The sequence below is a fragment of the Mirounga angustirostris genome, unplaced genomic scaffold (assembly GCF_029215605.1).
Source record: "Mirounga angustirostris isolate CCGP_5_RB_7025 unplaced genomic scaffold, mMirAng1.0.hap1 SCAF_2, whole genome shotgun sequence".
Lineage (NCBI taxonomy): Eukaryota > Metazoa > Chordata > Mammalia > Carnivora > Phocidae > Mirounga > Mirounga angustirostris.
Window position 1 is genome coordinate 20,270,199 of NW_026991710.1, and position 25,385 is coordinate 20,295,583.

Here is a 25,385-nt window from a genome sequence, read left to right on the forward strand (position 1 = left end):
AAAATGCAAATTGGGAAACAGAAAATGTCTCATTATGTCAAGTGACACATAAATGTCTACATGAGTATATACATAGAGAAAGGTGTCGAAAACTTCACTGTCAGATGTCAGAATGTTTAAAGGATTTGTTTCTGGCTCATGGGGTGTTGTGTATGCTTCTTTCTACCTTTCTCTATTAATTTTTTTACACGAGCTGCTACACAGAATGCAAATACTATCTTTGTAAACAGAATGAACAAGTGAATGAGTGAATGAATGAATGAACGAACGAGGGAAAAAGCAAAATAGCATCAAAGCTCAACCAAAGAACCCACCGCCTGGGAAGGCAAAGCCCTCACATTCTGCCCCGGGAGGATCTGAGCTCCTGGAGGGTACGGACTAGGGTGGCAAGTGGTAGGTGGGCATTTGTGTAGCTGCCGCCCTTCTCCTGTCTCCTAGGGTGACACACTCTCACCCCAGAGAGCCTCACGGGTCTTCTCTCCTCCGACAACTGTTGGACCCCATGATTTTCCTGGGCCTCTTCCCCCCGGGGAGGCTAGGAGAGGCTCCGACCCAGACAACAAGTGAAATAAATCCAGGCCCCGTTGGGCCGGAGTTGGCTGGCTGGCCCCGGGTTGTTGTTTCTTATCTGCCGAGGCTCCGTTGACCTGGCTGAGTGACGAGCCACAGCTGAGGCAGTTAAATCTTCCCCAGCCACGCATGTGCTGTCAGGATTATCACAGTGGCTTCGGTCCCCTGCCCGAGACCACTTTTCCCCAAAGATACCCTTCCAAGCCCGATGCATGGCTAATAAACCCATACCCAAATTGATCTCCCAGCTGTTCTTCAGATGCGCTGCCAGCACCCTTATCCGGGCCAAGCTGTTTGGGCTTGCCATAAATTGGGGCCATTTTTCATCCGGGGCTTTTCATCAGTTTCAGAAACTGTTCTCAGTCAGCAAAGGCTTTGTGTTTGGGGTGTTTTGTTTTTAAGATTTCATTTTTTTAGAGCAGTTTTAAGTTTACAATAAAATTGAGAGGAAGGTGTAGAGACTTCCCATATATCCCCCTTATCCCTCCACATGCATTGCCTCTCCCATTAGCAACACTTATCAGAAGGGTATATATATATATATTTTTTATTAAGGATGAACCTACCTTGACACATCATAATCCCCCAGAGTCCATAGTTTACCTAAGGGTTCACTCTTGGTGTTATACATTCAGTGGGTTGCCAACACACGTTGGCAACATCATGGGTTTGGAAAACCGGCTTTCTCCTACCACCAGATATGCTGGCAAAAAAAAGACCCCCTCTATCTGTTAACATAGCGTCGTTCTTCCATGGCTGCGTGATTTGCTCATGAGAAAGAAAAGGGTACAGTGAATGGCCCCTTCCCATAGCTTCCTTCCACCAAATTGAGGCAGAACTTCAAACAACATGGCTCAGATGTGAGAGGGAGGCTGGAAATTAAACACCATTGATCTGCTCAGCACTAGGCCATTGGGGAAAGAGGAAAGGGGTGGTTCTTTGGAATGAGATGTCTGGAGGTCCATGAGGACAAGAGCTGCAGACCACGCTAAGGCCAGTGGTGGCAAAGCCCTAGGACCCGTAGCCACTGGTGGTGGTAGCTGTGGTGGGAAAGGTAACAATTACAACAACAAGTATGTATGTAGAGCTTGACCTTTCATAAAGCGGGTGCCCAGACATATAATCCCATTAGCTTCCGTTGCAAAGCCAGGTTTTCCCTTAGATGCATAGCACCCAGTGGCCATGCAGGATCCATTTATTCACTCATTCATTCCCTTATTGACAAACACTGAGTTCCTACTTTCTCCCAAGGACTCTGCTAGGTAATTGTATTATCCAGGGTATGCCAGAGAAACAGAGGTGATATGATCTTTATATATAAAGGGAGAAGTTTATCTTAAGGAATCTACTTATGATTATGGAGGCTGACAAATCCAAAATCTGCAGAGTGGACAACCAGGAAGAGCTAATATTGTGGTTCAAGTTCGAAAACCAACTGCTGGCAGAACTCCCTGTTTCTCAATGGAAGTGAGTCTTCTGTTCTATTCAACTGAGTGGATGGGGCCTTCAACTGATTGGGCGTAGCTCACCCACATTATGGAGGGCAATCCACTTTACTCACTGTCAAATGATTTAAATGTTAATCTCATCCAAAAACACCTCACGGAAACATCCAAAATAATGTTTGATCAAATATCCAGGCACCATGTCCCAACCACGTTGTCATCACATAAAATTAAGCATCATACTAATGAAGGCACTCAGCTGAGTAAACTCAGCCCTCAAGAAGATCATAGAGTAGTAGTAGAAGCAAGAGTATGTACTAGAATGGTAGTGCAAGACGGGAAGTGATACATGCTTTAAAAGAGACACAGATAGTGCTAGAAATTGGAAGTGCATTTCGTTTGGCCATGGGTAAGAGGTAAAGGAGCAAGGGGTTTACAGAAGGCTTTCTGGAGTGGGAGAATTTGAGTGGGCTCTTGAAGGATGGGTAGACTTCAGATGGGTGCACATAGAGGGAGGAACATGGCACTAGGTAGATGGAAGGGCATGAGCAAATAAAGAGATTCGAATCTGTTCAGGGAGCAGCTAGGAATGGATTATAGGTGTGTAAAGAACTAACAAGCAATATTGCAATCAAGAGAGCAGACAAAGGCCTTGCCCCTTGTTTAAAAGTGTTCTTGTCCCTTTCTGCCTTCCTGTTCCCTGTGATCTGACCTCTTTCTTTGCAGAGTTATAGTTAACTATGAGTAAGGCAGGCTGTGGGAGGCAGGCATCCACTGCTTGCCCCAGCATCTGCAAAACCCCACCCGCGATTCCTCTCGAGGGAACATTCTTCTCCAATCTCCAGCCCTACTCTTTAGCTCATACTCTGCCATTGGCTCTGAGACGGACCATCTGACCCAGTCCTGAACCAATCAGAGCCCCACACTTGCACTGCTAAAGTGATTGGTCAGGAATGGACATGTGACACCACTGGGCCAATTATGCCTTGTGGGCGGGTGTCACTTTTACTCTCAGCGTGAGAGGCAGTGGGAGTGAGCCGAGGTTCCGGTGGAGGCTGAGCCTGAAGCTCGCACACTGGTGGGCAGCGCAGAGAAGGGGGGGAAGACGGGTCCCGGTACCTCCAAACAGCCCTCAGAACACGGAGGAGGCTTCTGCAGGCCAGAGCGTGAGCTCGAGGTCCACAAGCATCTGGCAATGATTAAAAACCCTGATGGACATATGAGCAACAACGGTTTATTGAACACTTCGTGCAAGTCGAACACTAACATAGTCTGTCGTTTAGTCCCACCCTTGAAATGTAGTTGCTCTCACCCCCCATTTTATCGCAGAGAAAACAGCCTCCAGAATCCAAAGAACTTCTCAAGGACCCCCATCAAAAGGTAGCAGGAAAATCAAGTTTCAAACGCAGGTCTCCTCGGCCTGGAACCCCAAGTTCTTGCCTCCTCAGTGGTTCAGAAACACCTGGGAAGAATCTGAGAAAGTATGGAAATCCAGGACACGCCCCCCAGACATGTGGGTCACTTGGCCTGGAGGGGGGGCCCTGGCACCCCTAACAGGCAGCCACTGCATGAGATCGTGTAGGAGGCAGTTGCTATTGCTGGCCATTTGCACAGAAGCGTGTGACCCCGACCTCCCAGACTCCCAGCAGCCCAGGGCGACCCTAACTTTGACTAAGCACTGCCCTTTGGATTACATGATTCCAGTCACCCCCGATTCAGAGAACTGCTGTGTCATCTAAAGGGTGCAAGTGAGGGATGGGCGGGGGGTGGGGGAGGTAGCGCTAAAACAGGAGACTGCTCCTTCTCTTTTTAAAATTGACCTGTCGTTTTTAGAAAATAGGCTGTAGGGGCGCCTGGGTGGCTCAGTCATTAAGCGTCTGCCTTTGGCTCAGGTCATGATCCCAGGGTCCTGGGATCGAGCCCCGCATGGGGCTCCCTGCTCCGTGGGGAGCCTGCTTCTCCCTCTCCCACTCCCCCTGCTTGTGTTCCCTCTCTTGCTGTGTCTCTCTCTCTGTCAAATAAATAAATAAAATCTTAAAAAAAAAAAATAGGCTGTATAGTCCATGAAGTAAGGAAAAGCATCTGCAGTGGGAAACTCAGGGACGCCGGCTCCTGGCTTGTCACAGCTATGATCCACGTTCGGTTCCACTCCACTTATAAGCACAGGTATCCCTGTGATGTTCTGGGAGCAGGGTACGCAGCTGGTCCCACCACAACCCCCAGCATCCCAGATCCATACCACCCGGAGGGCCAGGAAGGGGGCTGGCTAAGGCAGGGCATGCGCCTGACTCCATGTCTGGGGGTGATTGGGCTGTTTAACTGTTGGGTGGGAGGGATGGGGGCAGGGCGTGAGATGGGAGAGAGGTCGGGGTTGTTTGCTTGTTTTCTGGAGTTGGCCAAATGTAATCATTCAGGACTTCTTTTCTGAACATTCTTCTTGCTTAAAAAAAAAAAAAGCCTGGGCTGCAATTTTGCTTTTATGGCCTCTCCCATGGGACCAGCTTTTATTTCAAAAGTAAAACCCCAGCACAAAGGGTAAGGAAGCTTGCAAACCTTCTGAGGATGGCTGTATAGCATAAGCTTTCATTAAAATGCTTCTGTAACTCCTGTGTTATCAGCAAAAGACCTTTTGCATTTACTCTAGAAACTCCAGGTTCCTTCTGGTTTTACGATCCTGTGAGTCTCTTGTGCCTAGCACAGTGCCTGGCACAGGGTTGGTATTAAGCAAATTTTTTTTTTTTTTTTTCAAAGAACAAGAGCAGAAAAGAATGCTTATTGACCAACTGGCTTTTGTCTTCATCAGCAAGTTGCCTCAGGGACTTCAGTATCACATGAAATGTGAAATTATTGCCAAACTGAATTTTAATGAAACATTTCACCATTGGGGGAAATTTTAAGAAAAATGCAAATGCAAAATTATCCTATGTTTGTTAATACTATTTTAACATGATTTTACAAACAAACTCTAAAACAATGTTCAAAGGGGGAAAAAAAACCCCAGAATAATAGGAGTAGTGCTGGAGAGCATGGTATCTATTTCTAAATGGAATAGAGAGGTGTTTGGACCCAGGACTCAGCTCTTAAGACCTTCCTCTCAAACTGGTCATTATTCAACATTCTTTGGCTACAACCAAAGATGAATCGACCTATCTGTGCTATATAGCAAGACCACATTTCTCCTTCTTGTCCAAAAAGCTGTCGTTAGGGTCTCTGATAAATATCTCACAAGATCAAGGTCTACCAAGTCTTCAGCATTTCCCAGATCCATATTAACCCCAGCCCCAAAAGCCTTGGAGCGGGTTTGGCATGACTTGTTTGTAGTGAACCCATGAGAGTACCAGATGATCACTTCTTTCTTCTAATCCAGGGATGCCCAAAGTGTATAATATTTTTACAAGGGATTGTAATCATACCAGTCTGGAGTTTCTACAATTTACCCTTTTCTCCTTAAAAAAAAAAGAACCAGAAAAACCCTTTCCATTCCTGGCTCTCTCTCACCACTCCCATATCTTTTGATTCCTCACAGGATCCCGACAGCAGCTCTATGGCTACATCAGCAAGTTTTTCAGGGTCCTAGGGGACAATTTAGCTGAGTCTTGGGAGTGGCACTAAAGTAACTCCATATGCTTTCACACTCTTCCTGGTCTTTAGAATCAGTTTTGTCATTCCCTGGACAATTGTTTAAAGGTAAGCCTCTCTGAAGAAGCTAGAAACAAACTAAGTATGGTCATGGGCTTCCCCACATGCTCACATTCTGTATAATAACAGCTACATCTGCTGAGAAACATGCAACGTGTTGGACATTGTCCCAGGGGCTTTACTTACAGGCTCACAAGTGAGTCTTTCAACAACTCAATGAAGAAGGTACAGTTATTAACCTTGTCATGCAGATGAAGAAACTGAAGCACAGAGAAGGTGAGTAATTTCTCCAAGGTCACACAGCTCAGTGGCAGAGCTGCTATCCAAACCCTTGTCCTTACCCCCTGTGCTACACTGAACTGTCCATTCTTTGTCACCTTTTCTGAACTTAGCTTTAAAAACCCTTTATGATATGATGAGATTATGGGAGATGATTTTCAGTTTTCTGTTAAATTTTTTTATATCTGATGAATAGTTTATAAAGTCTGTTTAGGTGACTCTAGTATCACTGAACGGCCCCGCCTTTATGGAAGCCTGACCCATCAGGCTCCTCTTCTGCCTTCTGCCTCATTCCCCATCAGCCCTTTCAGAAACCACAGCCCCAGACGAAGATGGTGGCAGGGACAGAAATCTCTTCTCTGGAAGCATCAGCCACAAGCAAAGACTTGATGTTATGGGTTGAATTGTGTCCCTCTAAAATTCTTATGTTGAAGTCCTAACCCTCAGTATTTCACAAGGCGACTGACCTTGTTTGGATGTAATTAGTTAAGATGAGGTCAGTGCTGAGTAATGTGGGCCCTAATCCGATATGACTGGTGTGCTTATAAAAAGAGGAAATTTGGACACAGACACACACAGGGAAAACACCAGGAGGAGGCATAAAGAGGAAGACAGGGATCAGGGTGATGATTCAGGAACCAAGGAATATGAAGAGTTGCCAGCAAGCCACCAGAAACTGGGAGAGAGTCACGGAACAGATTCTCCCTCACAGCCTCAGAAGGAACCCACACAGCCGACACCTTGATCTTGGACTTCCAGCCTCCAGAACTGGGAGACAATACAGTTCTGTGGTTTAAGCCCCCCACTTTGTGGCATTTTGGTACAGGACCCCTAGCCAACTACTACACTGAATATCAAACAGTAAAGAGGGACGAAGGATATCCCAGTGAATGAAATGCTCTGACTCCCCACTTAGATGCCCCCTCTCTCAGGAAGCCTTCCCAAGGTCCTGAGAATGGTCTACAGAAGAGGTGGGCTGGGGGTAGCTCCCTGGCAGAAGAGAAGGCCAGGGGATGGTGTGGAGGTGGGGTTGCAAAGGGTAACGTGCTAGCATGTTTATTTGTGGTGACCTTGGGTGGAAGGATGCGAAGATAGGGGTGGGGAGTGAATCACCTATGAGCTTCCCATGTGGGCTCCATCCCCCCCCAGACTGGGGGAGGTACTCCTCCCACACGCTCCCATATCACCCCCATATTTGCTTTTTGGCTGAAGTCAGGCCCATACCCACACAGTCACCGTGACCTGCATGGCCAACCACATGCCTGGCCCACAGTGTGGACCTCGAAGGTGGGTGAGTGGTGCTGGTGTGCATAGGGAGGGAAAAAGAGCCATAAAATAAGAATATGGAAAAGTAGAAAGTGGAGGAAAGAAGAAACAAGATATTTTTTTTAAAGATTTTATTTATTTATTTGAGACAGAGAGAATGAGAGAGAGAGAGCACATGAGAGGGGGGAGGGTCAGAGGGAGAAGCAGACTCCCTGCCGAGCAGAGAGCCCGATGCGGGACTCGATCCAGGGACTCCAGGATCATGACCTGAGCCGAAGGCAGTCGCTTAACCAACTGAGCCACCCAGGCGCCCGAAACAAGATATTTTTAAAAGGTAAGGGGTAAGAAGGGGGAGAAAAGAAGGAGGAGGACAAAGAGGGAAGGAGAGAAGGGTCAGAAGAATAATGTTCAGCCATTTTCCTGATGGGGATCCACAGTTCTTTATCTGATACTATTAGAACCAGATGTTTTCCATATTCAGAACTGTGGGGTTTTAAGAAAGATACAACGGCTCTCTCCGCCTTTAGTGCCATCTTCTTGGAAACCATAAGAACAAAACTGAGGAAGAATCAAATGCCCAGGCTGAAGCAGAAAAGAAGGGGATGCAGAGGTCCAAGTAAAAGGCTGGCTTGTGTGGCCATGGAAGCCACAGGAGCAGAAATACGGAAAGTCTGAGGCCAGGGACTGCTCACCTACTTTCTAGAACTTGATTCAGTGGTTTTAGAGCATCCATCACCATCTGATCACAGTGACCACCTTTGAGAAACTCACCTTGCTCAGACCAAAGCAGTCCGTTTCGGTCCTTTCCCCTGGACCTGTGACTTTTGGGATTAATTCTCTATTCATCTGTGGCTACATGTAATGGGTGTATAATAAATCATGGATTCTGTTGTCTTAGCTGAAGAAAAAAATGTAAAAAAAGATAGTAGGGGGCATAGTTTATGTGGGGTAGCATCCTGTATGCAAACATACGGATATCTCTGGAGCAAAAATGGATGAGTATTCACACAAAGTGGAATAAATGAAGACTAAAAAGAGCCCTACATTCAAGTCAAGTCAGATTTTTTTTAAAGATTTTATTTATTTGTTTGTTTATTTATTTATTTGAGAGAGAAAGAAAGCACAAACAGGGGGAAGGGCAGAGGGAGAAGGAAAAGCAGGCTCTCCGCTGAGCAGAGAGCCCGATGCGGGGCTCGATCCCAGGACCCTGAGATAGTGACCTGAGCCGAAGGCAGACACATGACCGACTGAGCCACCCTGGCGCCGCAAGTCAGTCATTTAAACTTTTTTAAATTTAGGGTTTTCAGAGGTTTCGGGTCTGGGCTGATGTTAATGGAGTGTGGCACTCTTGTGGAGCAAAAGCCAAGCCAAGACACAGATCTCTGCTCGCTTCTCATTTCAAAGAAGAGGGAGCACTCGGGCAGAGAGCCTTTCCCTTGTCTCTGTGTTCTAAGGTCACAGTCAAGGTGTGCTTGGGGTGGGGTTCCCGGAAGCACCTATTGAAGACAAACCATTTGTTCACTGATAAAAAAGACAGTGCTTTGTTCTCAATCAAAAGATGAGAGGCAGGAACAGAAGTCTTCTCAGTGAAACTCAAATCTTTCCTTTAGTTCCAAACTCCATCTTTCCCTCCCTAATAAACCTCATTTCCCTGGGAAAACGTTCTACAGACCTCTTCCCAGCTCTGCAGAGCCCCGCTGTCCCAAGCTGCAGATGGTCTGGGCAGTATCTGAGTGGAGCACTGGGGAGCCCGCAGGGCAACTCCCGGGCCCTGCTAAGCATTGAGAATGCTCCCCTCCTAGAGGATTTGCCCTTGAACCTGGCTGAGCTTATTCTTGCATGACTGAGGCAGCTGTCCACATAGATCTGCTGTCACTCAAGGATCACAAAGCTGGTCCAAGCTCAACTTCCTCTCCCTCATCAAGGGGTGAGGGTTAGGACAGGGCAGAGGGAAGAACATAAGATTCAAGGCCAGGCAGGTTTGGCCCTCAGGCTTGACTGTGCCACTTGCTTTGTGACCTTCGGCATGGGACTTAATCTTTCTAAATTTCAGTATCCCCCTCTGTAGAAGGGGAATAATGATTTCTCTTGTAGGATTGCTGTGATGATGAGACCAGATGGCATATGATAATATAGGAAAAGCCTAGGCCCTTAGTTTATAGCAGCTATTCCTACATTTGCTGCTCCGTGAACCACCCAGGGATATTCTTGGAACCAGTGACCCACTGTTGCCTAGGTGGTGTGTGGGAGGTGGGGTGATGGGGGTGGCGGGCTTGGAAAACGTTTGGAGAAAGGCCCCTAGCTTCTCCTGCACCGGTCCATACTCCCCAAAACTCAGGCAATCCCCCAGCTTTGGGGACCCTCCAGGGACTCTCCTTAGAAGGTTGTCCTGGGTTTAGGTCTGGTTCCTAGGTCAGTGTTTGGAAGCAGTCACTGATGCTCCCACCAGCACATCTTCGGGTGATCTTGGCTCTCTGAGGCTGGTAGACCTCTACAGCTGGCCCTGCCCCAGTGCAGACACCCCGCAAGCCTGGGCACATCTGGGCAGGGCACAGCCCCTCTGTTCCTACCAAGTCAGCTGGTGCAATGGTTGACAGTTCTCAGGTCCATCAGCATCAGGGAGGGGACTCAGCCAACACTGAACACTGGGATGGATGCCCAGGATAGCACAAAGGCCTCCTCAGCTTCCAATCCATGTTCGGTTAGGTTCTGGAAAGACTGACCACACATGCCCCTCTTGTCTGTGCTGTGCCCTTCGCTCCTGTATCAGTTTAGATCAGGTTTGGCTATATGTAACAAACGAATTCATGACAACAGTAGTTTTAAAAGGTAGCAGTGTACCTGCCTCTTATGAAAAATGCCTGGAAGTGTATAACCCAGGGAAAGTCTTGTGAAGCTGTCATCATCAGAGGGCCAAACTCCTACCTAGCTACTCCACCAGGCTTCGTGTGTCCACTTCATGGCTCAAGATGGTTGCTTGAGCTCCAGCCATCACATCCGAATTCTGTGTTAGGAATAAAGAAGCACAAAAATGTGTATTGCTTCCCTTCCAAGGAAACTTTCCAGCGGTCCCACACAATAGCTCTGCTTACCTCTCATTGACCTGACCTTCCTATGTGGCTACACCGAACTCCAGAGCACGCATTGGAAGGGTGCCATGATTCCCAGTTAAAATTGGGATTTTAAGGGATAGGTGGGAATATTGAAAAGAAACTAGCAGTCTCTGGCCAATGCTCAGTAAATCTTAGACAGATGGGTAAGTGGTGTAGCCCTTTCCAGCCATGCCCTTGGGAGGCCCACCGACCTGAAGGCCCATTGACCTGTCAATTGCACAGGGTATGACTATGGTCTGAGTCCGAGTCAGAAGGTCGGAAGCAGGCTCAGGAGAGAGGATGCTGTAGCACACCCCCTCCTCCCCATAAGTAAGGTCCCCCCCGATCACTGCCTCTCTGGGCACAGAGGAGCTGACTGACTGGCAAGAGGCTGTCTGCTGGAGTGGGCATGGCCACGAGCTGACCTTCCTCACTTTCTCTTCACCCTGGGACTTCATCTGCTCGGCAACCGATGGTTCTCACCATCCACCACCCCAGGAGGCAAATTGTCACCGTGCAGCATGGTGTGTCGGGGGTCCCCTGGGCACATGCAGACGTTCCAGCGGACGAACAGGGAGCTTCAGGCCCAAGCGGGCAGACACTCTATTGAGTCTCTTGGGTCCCGAGATCCCTGCTTTCACCTCTGGAACTGCATCCTCCCCGGCTCAGAGGTGTAGAATCATCTGAGCAGGTTGGTCTCTAGAGGATTCCAGAAATGGGTGCCAAGACACAAGCCTCTCTGCTTCTGAAAGGGGAGAGCGGGGAGCGGGCTTTGGGCAGATCTAGGCAGATCTAGGCCAGTCGGCCACATGCTGAGCAGACAGACGCGGGACATTTTCCTGGATTCAGCTCCTCAGCAGCTTTCTGTGCTCACAAGCGTCTTCTGCCGCCCTCTATCCCGGTCTCGTCTGGGGACGCCAGAGCCCCGTAGACGATGACTCCTGGCCTGGGTCTGAATTCTCTGGGTGATAAGATCAGAACGCTATTCCCAAAGTTCACACCCTCTCCGTCCTCAGGAATCAGAGGTGCATATTTGGCTAATAGACAATCCACCCCCCACACACCATCAACACCAACCCTGGTCTCTTTGGAACCTAAGCTTGGAGGTGGGTACTGATGAGGCACAGAACAGGGAGTTCACCTGCTCTGGAAGAGGGCTGACCCCATGCAAAGCACCAGCGTATGCACTGGACACCTATTATCCCATTTGATCTTCTCCTGGAGCCTAGGAGCTAAAGACTATCGTTATTATCCCCATCTTACAGATGAGGACAGTAAGGCCAGAACACAGAAATCCCTTATCCCCGGTTTCGGGTCAGGAGACCCCACAGGCAGCCTGTACTCATTTACTTTGGGCCTTTCTTGTCACTGATGAGAGTTTATTTTTAAGGGTGTATCTTTGGTTAAAAAAAAGAAGAAAGAAAGAAAAGAAAAGAAAGGAAGGAAGGAAGGAAGGAAGGAAGAAAGAAAGAAAGAAAGAAAGAAAGAAAGAAAGAAAGAAAGAAAGAAAGAAAGAAAGAAAGAAAGAAAGAAAGAAAAAGAAAGAAAGGAAGGAAGGAAGGAAGGAAGGAAGGAAGGAAGGAAGGAAGGAAGGAAGGAAGGAAGAAAGAAAGAAAGAAAGAAAGAACGAAAGAACGAAAGAAAGAAAAAGAAAGAAAGGAAGGAAGGAAGGAAGGAAGAAAGAAAGAAAGAAAGAAAGAAGAAAGAAAGAAAGAAAGAAAGAAGAAAGAAAGAAAGAAGAAAGAAGAAAGAAAGAAAGAAAGAAAGAAAGAAAAGAAAGAAAGAAAGAAAAGAAAGAAAGAAAGAAAGAAAGAAAGAAAGAAAGAAAGAAAGAAAGAAAGAAAGAAAGAAAAAGAAAGAAAGAAAAAGAAAGAAAGAAAGAAAGAATTTCTGCCCTGTGGGTATGTCTGGATTTCTCTTCAATACACAATCTTTGGGCGCCTGGGTGGCTCAGTTGGTTAAGCGACTGCCTTCGGCTCAGGTCATGATCCTGGAGTCCCTGGATCGAGTCCCGCATCGGGCTCCCTGCTCGGCAGGGAGTCTGCTTCTCCCTCTGACTCTCCCCCCCTCTCATGTGCTCTATCTCTCTCATTCTCTCTGTCTCAAATAAATAAATAAAATCTTTAAAAAAAAAAAAATACACAATCTTTCATTAGCACCAGGTGCAGAAAAGGCTGAGGTGGTGTGAAAGAGACAAGTAGATTTGGGGAGGACAAACAATTCCCCAGAATGTAGCATCATCGAGTTCTGGTACCTCGCACCCACCAAGGGCAGACTTGTAACGAACATTCTGAAAGCTTCACAGTCATGATGTTTCGTCGTCCAGCCGCTGCAGGGAGAAATCCTCACCTTTCCTGCCTTGTAGTTGAGGACACGGAGGCTTATCTAGATCATCTGGCCCAGATGACACACTTCATAAACGGCAGAACCAGCTCTAAATGGGCATTGGCACACCGTGGCCCAGAGCGAGAGCCGAGCAGCCTCCTTATTTTTGTGCAGCTCACGAGCTAAGAATAGTTTTTACACTTTTAAATGATTGAAAAAAAAATCCAAAGAAGACGAATATTTCACAACTCATGAAAATTATTTGAAATTCAAATTTCGGTGTCCATAAATAAAGTGTTATTGGAACACAGCCACGCACATCATTTACATATTGTCTGTGGCTGCTTTCGAGTAATTACCGCAGAGGCCGTATGGCCTGCAAAGCCTAAAATATTTACTACCCGCTGCTTGACAGGAAAAGTTTGCCTGTCCCTATTGCATGACCCTGTTTGAAACCCCTGTTCCAAAGTGTCCAAGAAAGCTCTGAGGCTGGGGTCACAGTCCTGAGCGCTAGGGTTTCTAAGACCCTGCCCCTCAGAATGAGGCCACACAAGACATCTAAGTCGTCAAACTTCTCGGGGGCTTCGCAGCAAAATAAGGATCATCACAGGGCGCCGGGGTGGCTCAGTCGGCTAAGCATCCAACTCTTGATTTTGTCTCAGGTCATGTTCTCAGGGTTGTGAGATCGAATCCCGGTCTGGCTCTGAGCTGGGCTGGAGCCTGCTTAAGATTCTCTCTCCCTCTCCCTCTGCCCCTCTCCTCGCTCACAAGCACACTCTCTCTCTCTCTCAAAAAACTAAAATAAAAAATAAATAAGGATCATCGCCACGCCTGCCTGGCTCTGAAGACTGTCAGAAGACGAAAATTCGATAATGTATGTGGAAGTATTTTGTAATCTGGAAGCACTCTCGAGAAATGGGAGGGATTACTGCATTATTGGATTCAGAGAAAGGCGGTTGGTATGAGGGAAATAAGCCCGTGGGGCGGAGGGATGGGGGTGGAGGGAAATCTACTTTGCTTTTGCATGATTCATTAATAAAACAGACCAAACCTGCTAGAAACGGGCTTTGTCCTAAAGCGCATGCCCCTGGCTCACACAGTGGCTTGTTGGGCCTTGCCCAGTGGAATCCACCCTCCGGCATTCATATCTGAGGCCAGTACCCCTGTCCTGAAGTGGCTTTGGGGGGCCTTCCCAGGTCGGGCCTACTCCCCAAGGAGTGGGCTTCCTCCCCGGGGGGTCTTAAGGTGCTAGGAAGACATCCCTGCCCCCAAAGATGCCCTGTTCTTTCTGCTCACTGGTTTGCCAGATTTCACAGAAATTCACTCCTATCTTTATTCCAAACGTGTTAAAACGTTGAACAGGCTAACAGTCAACCCTACTGGTTATTGCTCTAGTGTGAGCAAGTCAGTTGATCATCTGTTCAACAGATATTTACCAAAGCCCTCCCATGTGCCAAGGAAAAGGAGGAAAATGTCCGAGATAGATCAATGACCCCCCGCCAAAAGGAGGCAATCCGGGGTACGGGCAGGGGACGCTGGGAGGGCGAAATCGAATCTGGGGCAGCACCAGTGTGTGCTGAATCGACCCCATTTCTCAAGGTTTCTGAGCAAGTGAAAGGCGGAGAAGAAAGTGCAGCAGGAGTCTCAGGAGGTAGGGTTAGGCTCGAATAGTTTTGTAATACAGAAGGGCGAGGGCATGAGCCACATCTTGAGTGCGAAGGGCTATTTGGGGCTCCTGCCTGGTAACGCCGCGGTGGGGTCCGCGGCTGCAGGGAACCCCCGCCCACGTACAGGAAACCTGCTGCCTTGGAGGCTCCCACACAAAGGCCAGGCTGGAGCCCAACAGCAGCCCTGCTCTCCGATCGGGCCCCGGCCCCGGCCTGAATCCCCTCCCCGGCACTGTGCATGCCTGACACTCAGCCGATCTTTTAAAAGTGAGAGACAAACAAAACTGTGTGCAGAATTGGATGTTTATTTGCACCATCTGCGTGGCAATACAAGTTCAAGTTGTAATGGCATCCGCTCTCCATCAGTATTAGGGGACCGTTTAAACATCCACAGCCATTTACTGATTATAAACACACACTAAAAAAAAGGCAGCAAGGGGCACGTGGCCCCCGCACCTGCTGCCTTTGTGTGCGTCAGTCAATTTCATGCCTAGGAAGTGCCGGGCCCGGGGGACGGCTGTATATGCAGCTTGGTTGGTTGTGAGTTGTTCTGTTTTTCTTTTTTTCCCGGGGAACAGCATAAACCAAGTTGGCCCCAAAATACTCTTATTGCAAATAGATGGGAATAAATGGAAAATAGACAGCGATCATAAATGTAAACCAAAAAAATAAAATAAAATAAAATAAAATAAACGGCTGAATTTCCTAATGTTAAAAGGTCCATTTGCTTGTAATTAGTAAATTAAAACTAGAGAGTATTTTTACTGGCTTTCAAGAAAAGTCCCAGGGGTCGCTGGGCAAAAGGCTCCTGTCTCCCGCCCTCCCACCGACCCTCCCAACTCACCCCCACCCACACCCACCCCCACCCCGGAAGGTTTGAGTCACTAGGCAATGGCCAATGGGGCATACATTGGACACAGTGAGGGCAGGCATTGGAAATTGAAGGAACAAAGAGAACTTGATGCATTTTACAGGGAAAGGAAAGTTTACCCCAAAGTTGTGCAAATGTTCTCTGGATCTTTGTATCTTGCAAACGATTTCTCCACCTCCTTCAGACCCGCCCCTGCCCAGTCATGGGTCCATCAGTGACTTCAGCCACAGTTCTGACCTTAATTAGCTGCGTGATTTTGGGTCACATCCTGGAAACCTGTGTTCTTACTGGGGACAGCTGAAGGGGCTGGTGTGGGGTTGTTCCATTCGACCAGTGCGTTCCCGGGGACCTTTGGATCTCACCTTTCCAGGTAAACTTCTCCAAGGAGAGGGATTTTTTGTTTGTTTGGTTGGCTTTGTTTTGCTTTGTTCTGTTTTGGGGGGTTCCCCCTGCCAACAGCTTCCTAGCTGAAAGTACTTTCTGCATTTGTGGTATAAAGGACCCATTTATTGCCTAGGACCCAAATTTTTGGAGGGGGGAGTGTTGAAGAGCAGCACTCTCTCAGCTTCTTGCCTGGTCAAAAACTCCAAGTACTTCCTAAGAGTTCCTTTGTCTTTCTGATGTGATGCAGGAGGCACATGAAACCCAGGCCAACTCTCACCACCAGAGCATCACCCTCACTCCTCTGATCAATCCCCGGGGGCTTGTCTGCCTCCCCTTTCCTCTGAACGCTGGTTTTGGATGGCACTCTAGTTCCCACTGCTCATTGAGCCTGGCCGGCTGGAGCCAACATAATGCCTCACTTAGCCTTCAATACATTTCTTTAGAATAAGGCTTCCCTCTATATATCTAGAACAACTACCCCCACTGCCCTGTAGGCCTAATGCAGTTGGGGTTCTAATTCACAGCCTTATGCTAAGGAAGCTGGCGTTGAACTTGTACACGTGTATGGACGGAAGTCCGTTTCTTAGGTGAACCAGCATAACTGGGAGCAGATCCAATCATAACTTCTCCAGCGTCCTGGGGCGTCTTTAGGAGCTCATGCGGAGCACGAATCTCCTCCATGACTCCAGTATCATGTGTCCATGAAAAAGTTGTTAGAAAAACACCATCTCAAGTGTTTTGCATCTCTTCTATCTGCGTTGGTCACATTTTCACTGGTTCCTCGAGCTGCTTCCCACCTCTTCGCCCTTTTCCGCTAAAATCTAGCCCCAGGAAATCTTATTTGGATCCTGACTCAAGTGTAAAAAGAAAGGTAATTAGAAAAATGGGACACTGACTGCATATTTGATGATATCAAGATATTGTTCTTAATTTTTTAAAAGTGTGATAATAGTATTGTAACTTTAAAAAAAAAAGAGTCCTTTACTTTGGAAATAAATATTGAAATGAGCTATCTGTGAAATGATGCCTGAGATTTAATTAAAATAAGGTGGTGTTGGGGACACAAAATTAGAAGTGAGTTGGTAAGTGTCAAAGCTGAGTGATGGATACGAGGCTTCATATATGGTTTTCTCTGCTTTTATATATGCCTGAAATTTTCTATAATAAAAGGTTTCTTTGTTTTTGTTTTAAATAACCCGCTCCCTGGGGTGCCTGGATGGCTCAGTCTGTTAAGTGTCTGCCTTCAGCTCAGGTCATGAGCTCAGAGTCCTGGGGATGGAGTCCCGCATCAGGCTGCCTGCTCAGCAGGGAGTCTGCTTCTCCCTCTGCCTCTGCCTCTCCCCACCACCCCGCCCCGCCCCGCTCATGCTCTCTCTGTCAAGTAAATAAAATCTTTAAAAATAAAATAAATAAATAAATAACCCACTCCTAGGAAACATGTGATAAACTCATCTGCACTAAGATGTTGCTAACTGATAAGGACAGATGGCAGCTATTTCTTGATGCATCTGCATTTTGTTAAGATTTTATTTATTTATTTTGAGAGAGAGAGTGCATGCGCAGAGTGAGGAGCAGAGGGAGAGAATCTCAAGGAGACTCTGGGTGCAGAGCCCGATATGGGGCTCGATCTCACGACCCTGAGATCATGACCTGAGTGGAAATCGAGAGTCGGATGCCCAACCAACTGAGCCGCCCAAGCGCCCTGATATGTCTGCATTTTAACAGGAGAAAACAGACTTAAGACAGAACAATGACTACAACGATGGCAAGTCCGGCAGAAAGCAAAGAGCAGGGCGGGGAGGGAGCAGGCCACGAGGGAAAAGGCCATGTGAACCAAGAACTCGGAGTGCAGTTGGTCTCAATGTTCTGGTTTCCATCTGACCAAGTAGGATTTAATAAAGATCAAGGAAGCAGAGGCTGAGACAAGTCCCTGCCTTTTGTACTTGAGTCCAAGAGGCTGATGGGGAGTAAGGCCCGTCAAAGACGAGCGGGGGAGGCAGGCTTTGGCAGGGAGAGCCGGCAGACTGCGACGCAGACCCCACCAAGTTCAGCCCGCCCTTCGGGGGGCTCTGAAGCAAAGACAGCCCCTTCGAGGAATCCTACATCAGATGGAGTCAGGCCGTTGTACACACTGCCTTGCTCGGAAATGGGCCAAAGGTGTGACTTTGGCTCAAAAACTGATGTTTGAGCTAACCTCGACCTTACCCTCCCTCGTGGCAGGGAGGCAGTCAGCTAAGCGCCCTCCCTGCAGCTGGGTAGCTAGTCCTTTCTTGAAGGGAGGTCCGAGCAGGGCCACAACGAGTAGGAGTTTGGGGCCTCTGTTCTAGAAGTAGTAGAAAGCCATAGAAGAGTTTCGGTCAGATGTGATGGGATTTCATATATAGTTCTATATTTAGTAGTGCCTACCGAATCATTCTGACCACAAATATCTGAGGGTCTGTCACGTGCCAGTGCTCTTTGGGTGCCTGGGATGCGTGAGTGGACGAAACAAAGATCCCGCTCTAGTGGAGCTTATGTTCTAAGCGGACGAACAAACAACAGGACACAATAAATATGTAACTACATAGTAGGCGGACCTCTGCTCCTGTGCATGCTCCGTGGGATCAGTATCACCTAGGGATTTGCTAGAAACGCTGGCTTCACCCCAGACCTACTGATTCCAAATCTGCATTTTAACGAGAACCTCAGGAGATTCTTAGGCACAGTAAAACTGAGGCTCCACTCTCAATTTTAAGACCATTTTTAGGGGCGCCTGGGTGGCTCAGTCATTAAGTGTCTGCCTTCGGCTCAGGTCGTGATCCCGGGGTCCTGGGATAGAGCCCTGCATCGGGCTCCCTGCTCAGTGGGAAGCTTGCTTCTCCCTCTGCCTCTGCCCCTCCCCCGCCGCTCATGTGCTCTCTCTCTCTCAAATAAATAAAATCTTTTTAAAAAATAAATAAAAATTTAAAAAATAAAAAGGATAGTCTAGGTAGACATCACTGAAAAGGAAAATTTTGATTAAAAACACGACGCAGGGGAGGCCTTTAGCCAAGCATCTGGGTGAGGTATTCCCAGGCAGGGGGCAGAGATATCTGGAACCAAGGCTCGAAGCAATGTGTGCCTGCAGTGTTTGAGGAACAGCAAGATGGCCAACTGGGCTGGAGTGGACGAGGCAAAGGTAGAGCGTTGGAAGAAGAGTTAGAAAGATAAAGGAGGTAGGGGTAGGATGGCCACATGCTGCCGAACCTCTGGGGACAGCAAGGACTTGGGCTCCTGTTCAGCAGCATGCAGAGCCACTGCAAGAGCCTGAGCAGACAACTGATAGGATCCATGTCTTCAAAGGATCACCCTGGATATTGTATTCCCAATAGACTGCAAAGGGGCATGGATAGAAGACAGGGAGGCTCTTTGGGGGACACGGGAAGGGGGGGGTACTGCAATAATCCAGACCAGAAACACTGACAGTTCAGATTTGGCTGGGAGCAGCGGAGGAGGTGAGGAGGGGTTAGATCCTGGATAATTTTTTAAGGTAGCTCCAATATAATTTTTTGATGAGGGAGACACAGACTGTGAGAAAGAGAGGAGCAGAGGACAACTCCAAGGTTTTTGGACTAGTAATTGAAAGAGCAGAAGTCTATTCAACTGAGAAGAGGAAGGCTGTGGGTGGAACAGGTTTTCTGGGGAAAAGATCAAAGAATCACCCTTGGCATGAGGGAGATGAACGTCTAGCACATCCAAGAGATGATCAGGCAGTTCCGTGAGTGTGGAGTTGAGGAAAGAGGTCTACTAGAGAAGTAAATTTGGGAGCTGTTAGTCATTCTACTGAATGTGGAAAGTCATCTAAGAATAGGACTAAATATAATGAACTGCTATGCTTGTGGGTCTGCTGGCTATCCCAAAAACTTTAGTCCATAATACAGCTGATTTGGAAGTCACTGTGGCACGAACTATTTCTGTACATCTCTCCTGAGTTGTGATCCAAGTTCAGGGGCATAAAATAGTGAATGCATTTTAAATATGTTTCTTAAAAATAGTTCTTAAGTGTAAATGCAAAACAGAAAGAAACTCATAGAAACCAAAGTAGCAAATAGAAACCAGAATAGAAACTCTGAAAATAAAAAAAAAGATGGTCATCTAAAATCAACCACATACTTTTTAATTTCCACTGGAGAAGGGACAAAATAAATTGATGACACCGCCTCAAAGAGTTCTACTAAATTAACTAGAAAATGAATATATTTTTATTTAAATCTGGTACAAATTAACTTTATGTAGAGCATCATAGCAGTTATTAACAGAAAGTGCTATACCGAGCTAAATCTTTACATATATTATCACCTTATTTAATCCTCAATTCTGTTAAGATTGTACCCATTTCACATATGATGGGACCGATATTCAGAGGTTAAATATGTGAGCTCACATGCTTAATAAGTACCCGTGCAGAGATCCAGCTCCAAATCAAATGAGAACTACTTGCAAAATTCAAACAGCACAATTTAAAAATGAAATCTGAAGTAACATTATTTTATTTTCAAATAAAAGATAAAGTGTTTCTTTTAGAAAAGATGAAATGTTTCTATGCATCCAACTTTCTATAGTCAACAGATCCTTTGCAAAACATTGCTGGAATGTCATCTCCTTCACCTTTAAACAACAACAACAAACTAGCCCCCAACCCCGTGGTTCATGATTCCCATTGTAAATAGGACTTTTCTTGCTGATTGGTACTGATGACTGAATCAAAAAATGAGCAAGTAATTTGGTGTTCGTTATCTGTACTTTCAGATTTTATCTGCAGCAATGATTAGGTAAAATAAGGAAACGCACTGTCAATGATTTATTAAAAATTTATTTCACGTAATAAATTATATAATTCATTTTTATTTTTAAACAGTCTACACCAAAAATATTTTTTGAAACATCTTTTTCTTTTGGTAAAACGTACAGAGTAGCCGGCTGACATCAGCTTCAATTCTAGTAGGTAGAGTCCCCTCACAATTACACAGTGAAACATAGCTGTTCTTCACATTTCTCTAAAAGATCAAGCTGACACCGCTTGATAAAAACAAAACAGTATGAACACTTCCAGATTTTGCCTGAGGCCTTAGATTGACCTGAATAGTAGACGGGATATTATAAAGATATATTCATTAGCCCTGAACTCATCACCTGACACATGTACACACCATACGGCCGAAGGAGCAGGAAAGCAAGATGAAAGGCACAGAGGGACGCAGTGGGGACGCCTAAGACCTGTACGCTGAGTGCGGCTGCAGAATCAACACAACGTGACAGGAGAGGAAAAGCTGCTTCCGGGAATTTTTTTTAACTGCTAACAGCATATATACAGTTTTTATCAAATTATTCAGAGGGTACCTAACTTCTGAGACGACCAGGACAAGACAGATTATTTTTTCGTTCCAATATAAGGTCAACCTCATGAACGTAAAACCTAACAAAATCATTTAAGGGCTTGGGAGAAATGAGGACATCTTAGGAGATGGGAGGAGAAACCCCAAGCTTTGTGTGCAGCAAACACGTACGTACGCAAAAACCTTTCTCTGAGTGTTACACGAACGAGACTCACCAGTTTGCTGTAGTTGTCGTCAAGTGTTGGCTATTCTCCTCTTTGAAAGGACACAAGAATTTTACTCTCACAATGACCTATTAATTTCAAGATTAAAGTAATATCACTGGTTTAAAAAAACTGTCTTTATTTCATTCAAATTTTGCTAAAGCCTCTCATAGGCATATAGTCTACAAATGAAAACACAGCCTATAGCTCAGGCCCGATGACAGTCATGATGGGGTGCTTACAGAAATAGAACCACAGGGAAGTTATGTGCTGGGGAGAAATATCAGAAAAAACTTCATTTATATTTAAATTTACCATTCTGTATATCAAGTGCCTATTAGCTGAACAGAAACTGTATTCAATAATTCATATTCTGTAACTTCATTCAACTAATACAAAAAGCTAAATAGAAAGATTTATGGTTGAACACTGAGCTCCTGAGGCTGGTATCACATATCATTCCCTGATAAGAGTGAGAATTCATCAACAGAGGACATAAGAGCCAAACTGAGAGCTGGATTTTAAAATACCTTTCCCTGCTGTGCGTATAAGTAACACACTGTGTAGTGACCTAAAGAATATTTTGTGTTACTCAATTTTCTTTTCTGGGAAGGCTACCACAGTCCAATGACTTTAAAAACCAAACTCCAAAACTCTACCTGAGAGCCTTAATAAGGGCAGTTGGATCATAAAGACAGGTCATCTTAGTCGTGATTGGAAACCGGATCGCCCCATTGCCCCTCTGCCATAGTTCAAGGGTAACGAAGGCCAATTATGAGGTTTACCGATCGGTACTAGCAATTTAAAATGAATAATTGTACATATATACTTTTTTACACTTACATGTGGAAGTGGGCGAGAGTGAGCAAAAACGACCCTGGGGTGGGAGCGAAGGCAAGCCTGAATGTGCAGAATCTACAGCACCCCTTCAAAAACTCAGGAATTCCAGGACCTCAAGGTCAAATTTAAACCATCAGGAATAGCACTGTTATTCCAAAACCCCTGAAAAGAAAGAATAATAAAAACTGCAGCTGATTTTATGCGCCAGGAATGAAATGTTACAACACATCCATCATTCACATGTGGGTTCATGTAATTTATCTTCAATTAGAATTATTATCTATTCAGCAGCTGAAGCCCAAGAACTGCTGATACACTACAGATGAGAAAACATTTGCTGGTCTCTCGGCTCCAGCCTTCTCAAGCTAAATGATGATCACACGGTATAGATCACTTGTTCCAGAAACCCGGCCTGGCCCCCGCGTCCAGGAAGCTGCGCCACCAGCACTGAGCATCTGCAACATCGCTCCGTTCCCTCCGGCAGACTCGGGTCTACAACTCGGTCCCAAATTCACATAGAAAACCCCACACCACCTTTTAATCCAGGATTTCCTCCTCTGGAATGTGTTGTTATAGCTATTAGAAAAAGATATCTAAAATACTGGAACCCCAAAGATACAATAGTTTAAAAGTAACTTTTACAATATTGATAATTAAGTACTTTATCTCAACAGTCTCGACGTCCAAGGTGGTCAAGCTAGTGTCAGAGTATTTTAACTTACACACTGATGGGAGTGCTATCTGTCTGAGTTCATGTGTGAGATGGTTTACGCGACCAAATCGACAGGGAAAAACACAACCCAGAAACCAAGGCTGCATTCTCAACTGCAGTGTTTTCAAAATCATGCTCAGTGGGATGTCACAGTAAGTATTTAATTGAAAGAAGGGTTCCACCTTTGGATAAGGACACATTTAAGTAGGCTTCCAAGGAATTCTCAGAGCCTTTAATATGCCAACAGGCAGGTTTACGAAGGCCCAAAATGATCTGCCCATGGAACACTTTATCCCCTGAGCATCTCATAGGAATACCGCTCCACCGAGCACGTCTTGAGAAATATGGCTTTGGCATTTTGGTGTACTCAAAAGCCTCACTAATTCCTCAGGCTTTGAGATATTAGTCTATTTCTTAAAAATAAGCAACAAAAATTGTTATAGCCAGTAAGTCTGGAATACCAGACTAAGAAAGTGAGCATGTGGGAGGGGGGAGGACGGGAATACACCTGTTTAGCCTACTACATCATTTTCACCTCCCTAGCAAAAATATGTTCAAAAATACCCAGGTTAACCACTCTTGATAACGGCTGTGCACAACATCTAAACAAACCGATAGGCAGAGCCTGCTTAAAGCAAAAACAGTAGAATAAAGTTTTCACTGGCCCAAGTGGAAAAATGCGCCAGGGCCACAGAATCTCATGTTTAGAACGGGTAACCCTGGTTATCACTTAAGAATCTAACACTGTACAGTTTGATAACATTTACAGAGCTCTCTTCTTTGAAGCACTACTGTTGCTGTGGGAAACTTCACTTGAGGAGTTGGTTCAGAGTAGTACTTCCTCGACCTCAGTATTATTGAGATTTGGGGCTTTGTTCTGGGAAGTGTCCCGTCCACTGTAGGATGTTGAGCAGTAGCACCCCTGGCTTCCACCCCTGGATGTCAATAGCATTCCACAAGTTGTGACCACCAAAAATGTCCCCAGATGTTGCTTCGATATAAGCAAATCATCCCCAGTTGAGAAGCACTGCTACTGAGTGAAAACTAAAGCTTACGCCTGGACTCTGCTTCCCTGGGGAATGTCCATTTCACAGGCAGACCGTGACTTACACACATCAACCTCTTGTAAATAGTAGCACTAGATCATTCTAAATTCTCTGTGACCAGAAACATAAGTAATTTGTGAATGGTAGAGAATGGTTAGGAGGAAGCAGTTTACACATTTCAAAAAGAATCAGAAGTAATTTTACGGTCACATTAGTAAGAATTATCTGAATCATAATGCTTAATTGACAAATATTCTAACAAATAGAAAAATCCTAATTGTATTTTATCTGTTAAGGATCATAATGATTGAGGCAGTCTAAGAAAAAAAAAAACGTAACAGTCATCAATGGCTAGCTCAGACCACATTCTGTATCTTGACCAAATATTCTCCATGACATCCTCAATTCAGAAACCGCAAGCCTTATCTTTAAACTGCTTATTTGTACTGCAGCCTCATCACTTCTCTCAAATGATCAAAAAGAAACCGTTCACATGTCATGAAGAATTCTGGTACGTGTCAAGAAGCACATTATCTAGTTTTAAAGCCATTTCTTCAATATCCACATCTTTAGTTTTGTCGTAATTGTCAACTCCAGATGCATTACTCTCTTTCTTTTGTTCTTTCCTTACTGTCTTTAAACACTTGTCAAGTCTCTTCATGAACAAGTCCACATCCTGTGTCTTCATTCCGATGGCCGCTGCAGCATTGAGGTAAGCGCAAGGGTAATGATCTGCATGTGACATAAAGCCTCGGAAAGTGTGGCCACTCACGGTTTGCACAGACCCAAGAGGCACAACCCTGAAAGAGAAAAGATTTACTATGTCTGGTGATGTTAACAGAATATCACCCATAGACAACAGATTATCTGTGTTCCTAAGCTTTAGATCTACTGATAAAGAAGTTTAAAAACAGTCCATAAATCATGGCCTATGAAAACAGATGGTGGCAGCCTTAAAATAAAATTACACAATACACGGCTATTCTCCGTAGAAGAGTGCTGCCTGGAGGTGACCATTTACTATCTTCCATTAAAGAGCTGTAACTTCTAGGAATCACAAATACTTTTGCACCTTCTTCAGAGAAAAAAGAAGAAAATTACTTGTTTTTGTACTAAATATGGAATCTGACTTCACATATATGGAATCTGACTTCACACATATATCCTTCAATGGGATACTGAAATTTCTTAAGTCAAACCACGTTGACTAACTGCCGTGTATCACCTCCAATAATCAACAAGCTGAAATTACACCTATCTGATCTGTGCTGTGCAATGGAGGGTTTTAAAAGCAAGGATCCAGCAAAAATTCCGTGACTGCTTACAGTGGTGTGGTGGTCAGTAAGCAGTGATACCCGGCAATGGCACGTGCATTTTTTTAAGCTTGATTTCTTTGGCATACTTGATATAAGCAGATTTCTAACAGTACTTAAAAAAAAATAAGATCAACCTAAACAAAAAGACAAATAGTGGCAACGCTAAAAGCAAGGCCAAGAAAACCATTTTAGAAGCGTCAAAACTATGCTGTATATGGATATAGTTCATCAAGGTAAAAGCTGAATTAATCTAAGATTTTTTTTCTTTTAAAAAATTGTCCTTGATGTGATATCTCTAATCTCTGGTAGTCAGAGAGAAATTCTTTAATAGAGGCACGTAAAGAAGAGTACTTAGAGCAAGATATTTCTCTTCAAG

General features: G+C 45.5%; 1 protein-coding gene across 2 annotated transcripts in view; it reads right to left on the minus strand.

Annotated features, from left to right (window-relative positions):
- Nucleotides 1-20,351: 20,351 nt before the first annotated feature.
- The window catches only part of SEPSECS (Sep (O-phosphoserine) tRNA:Sec (selenocysteine) tRNA synthase), a 36,147-nt gene continuing 31,113 nt past the window's right edge, over nt 20,352-25,385 (minus strand). For both annotated transcript variants that reach the window (XM_045881380.3, XM_045881381.2), the window contains exon 11: nt 20,352-24,493. In XM_045881380.3, coding sequence (XP_045737336.1) covers nt 24,190-24,493 — 304 coding nt within the window. In that variant the 3' untranslated portion in view covers nt 20,352-24,189. The remainder of the gene's footprint in view (nt 24,494-25,385) is intronic.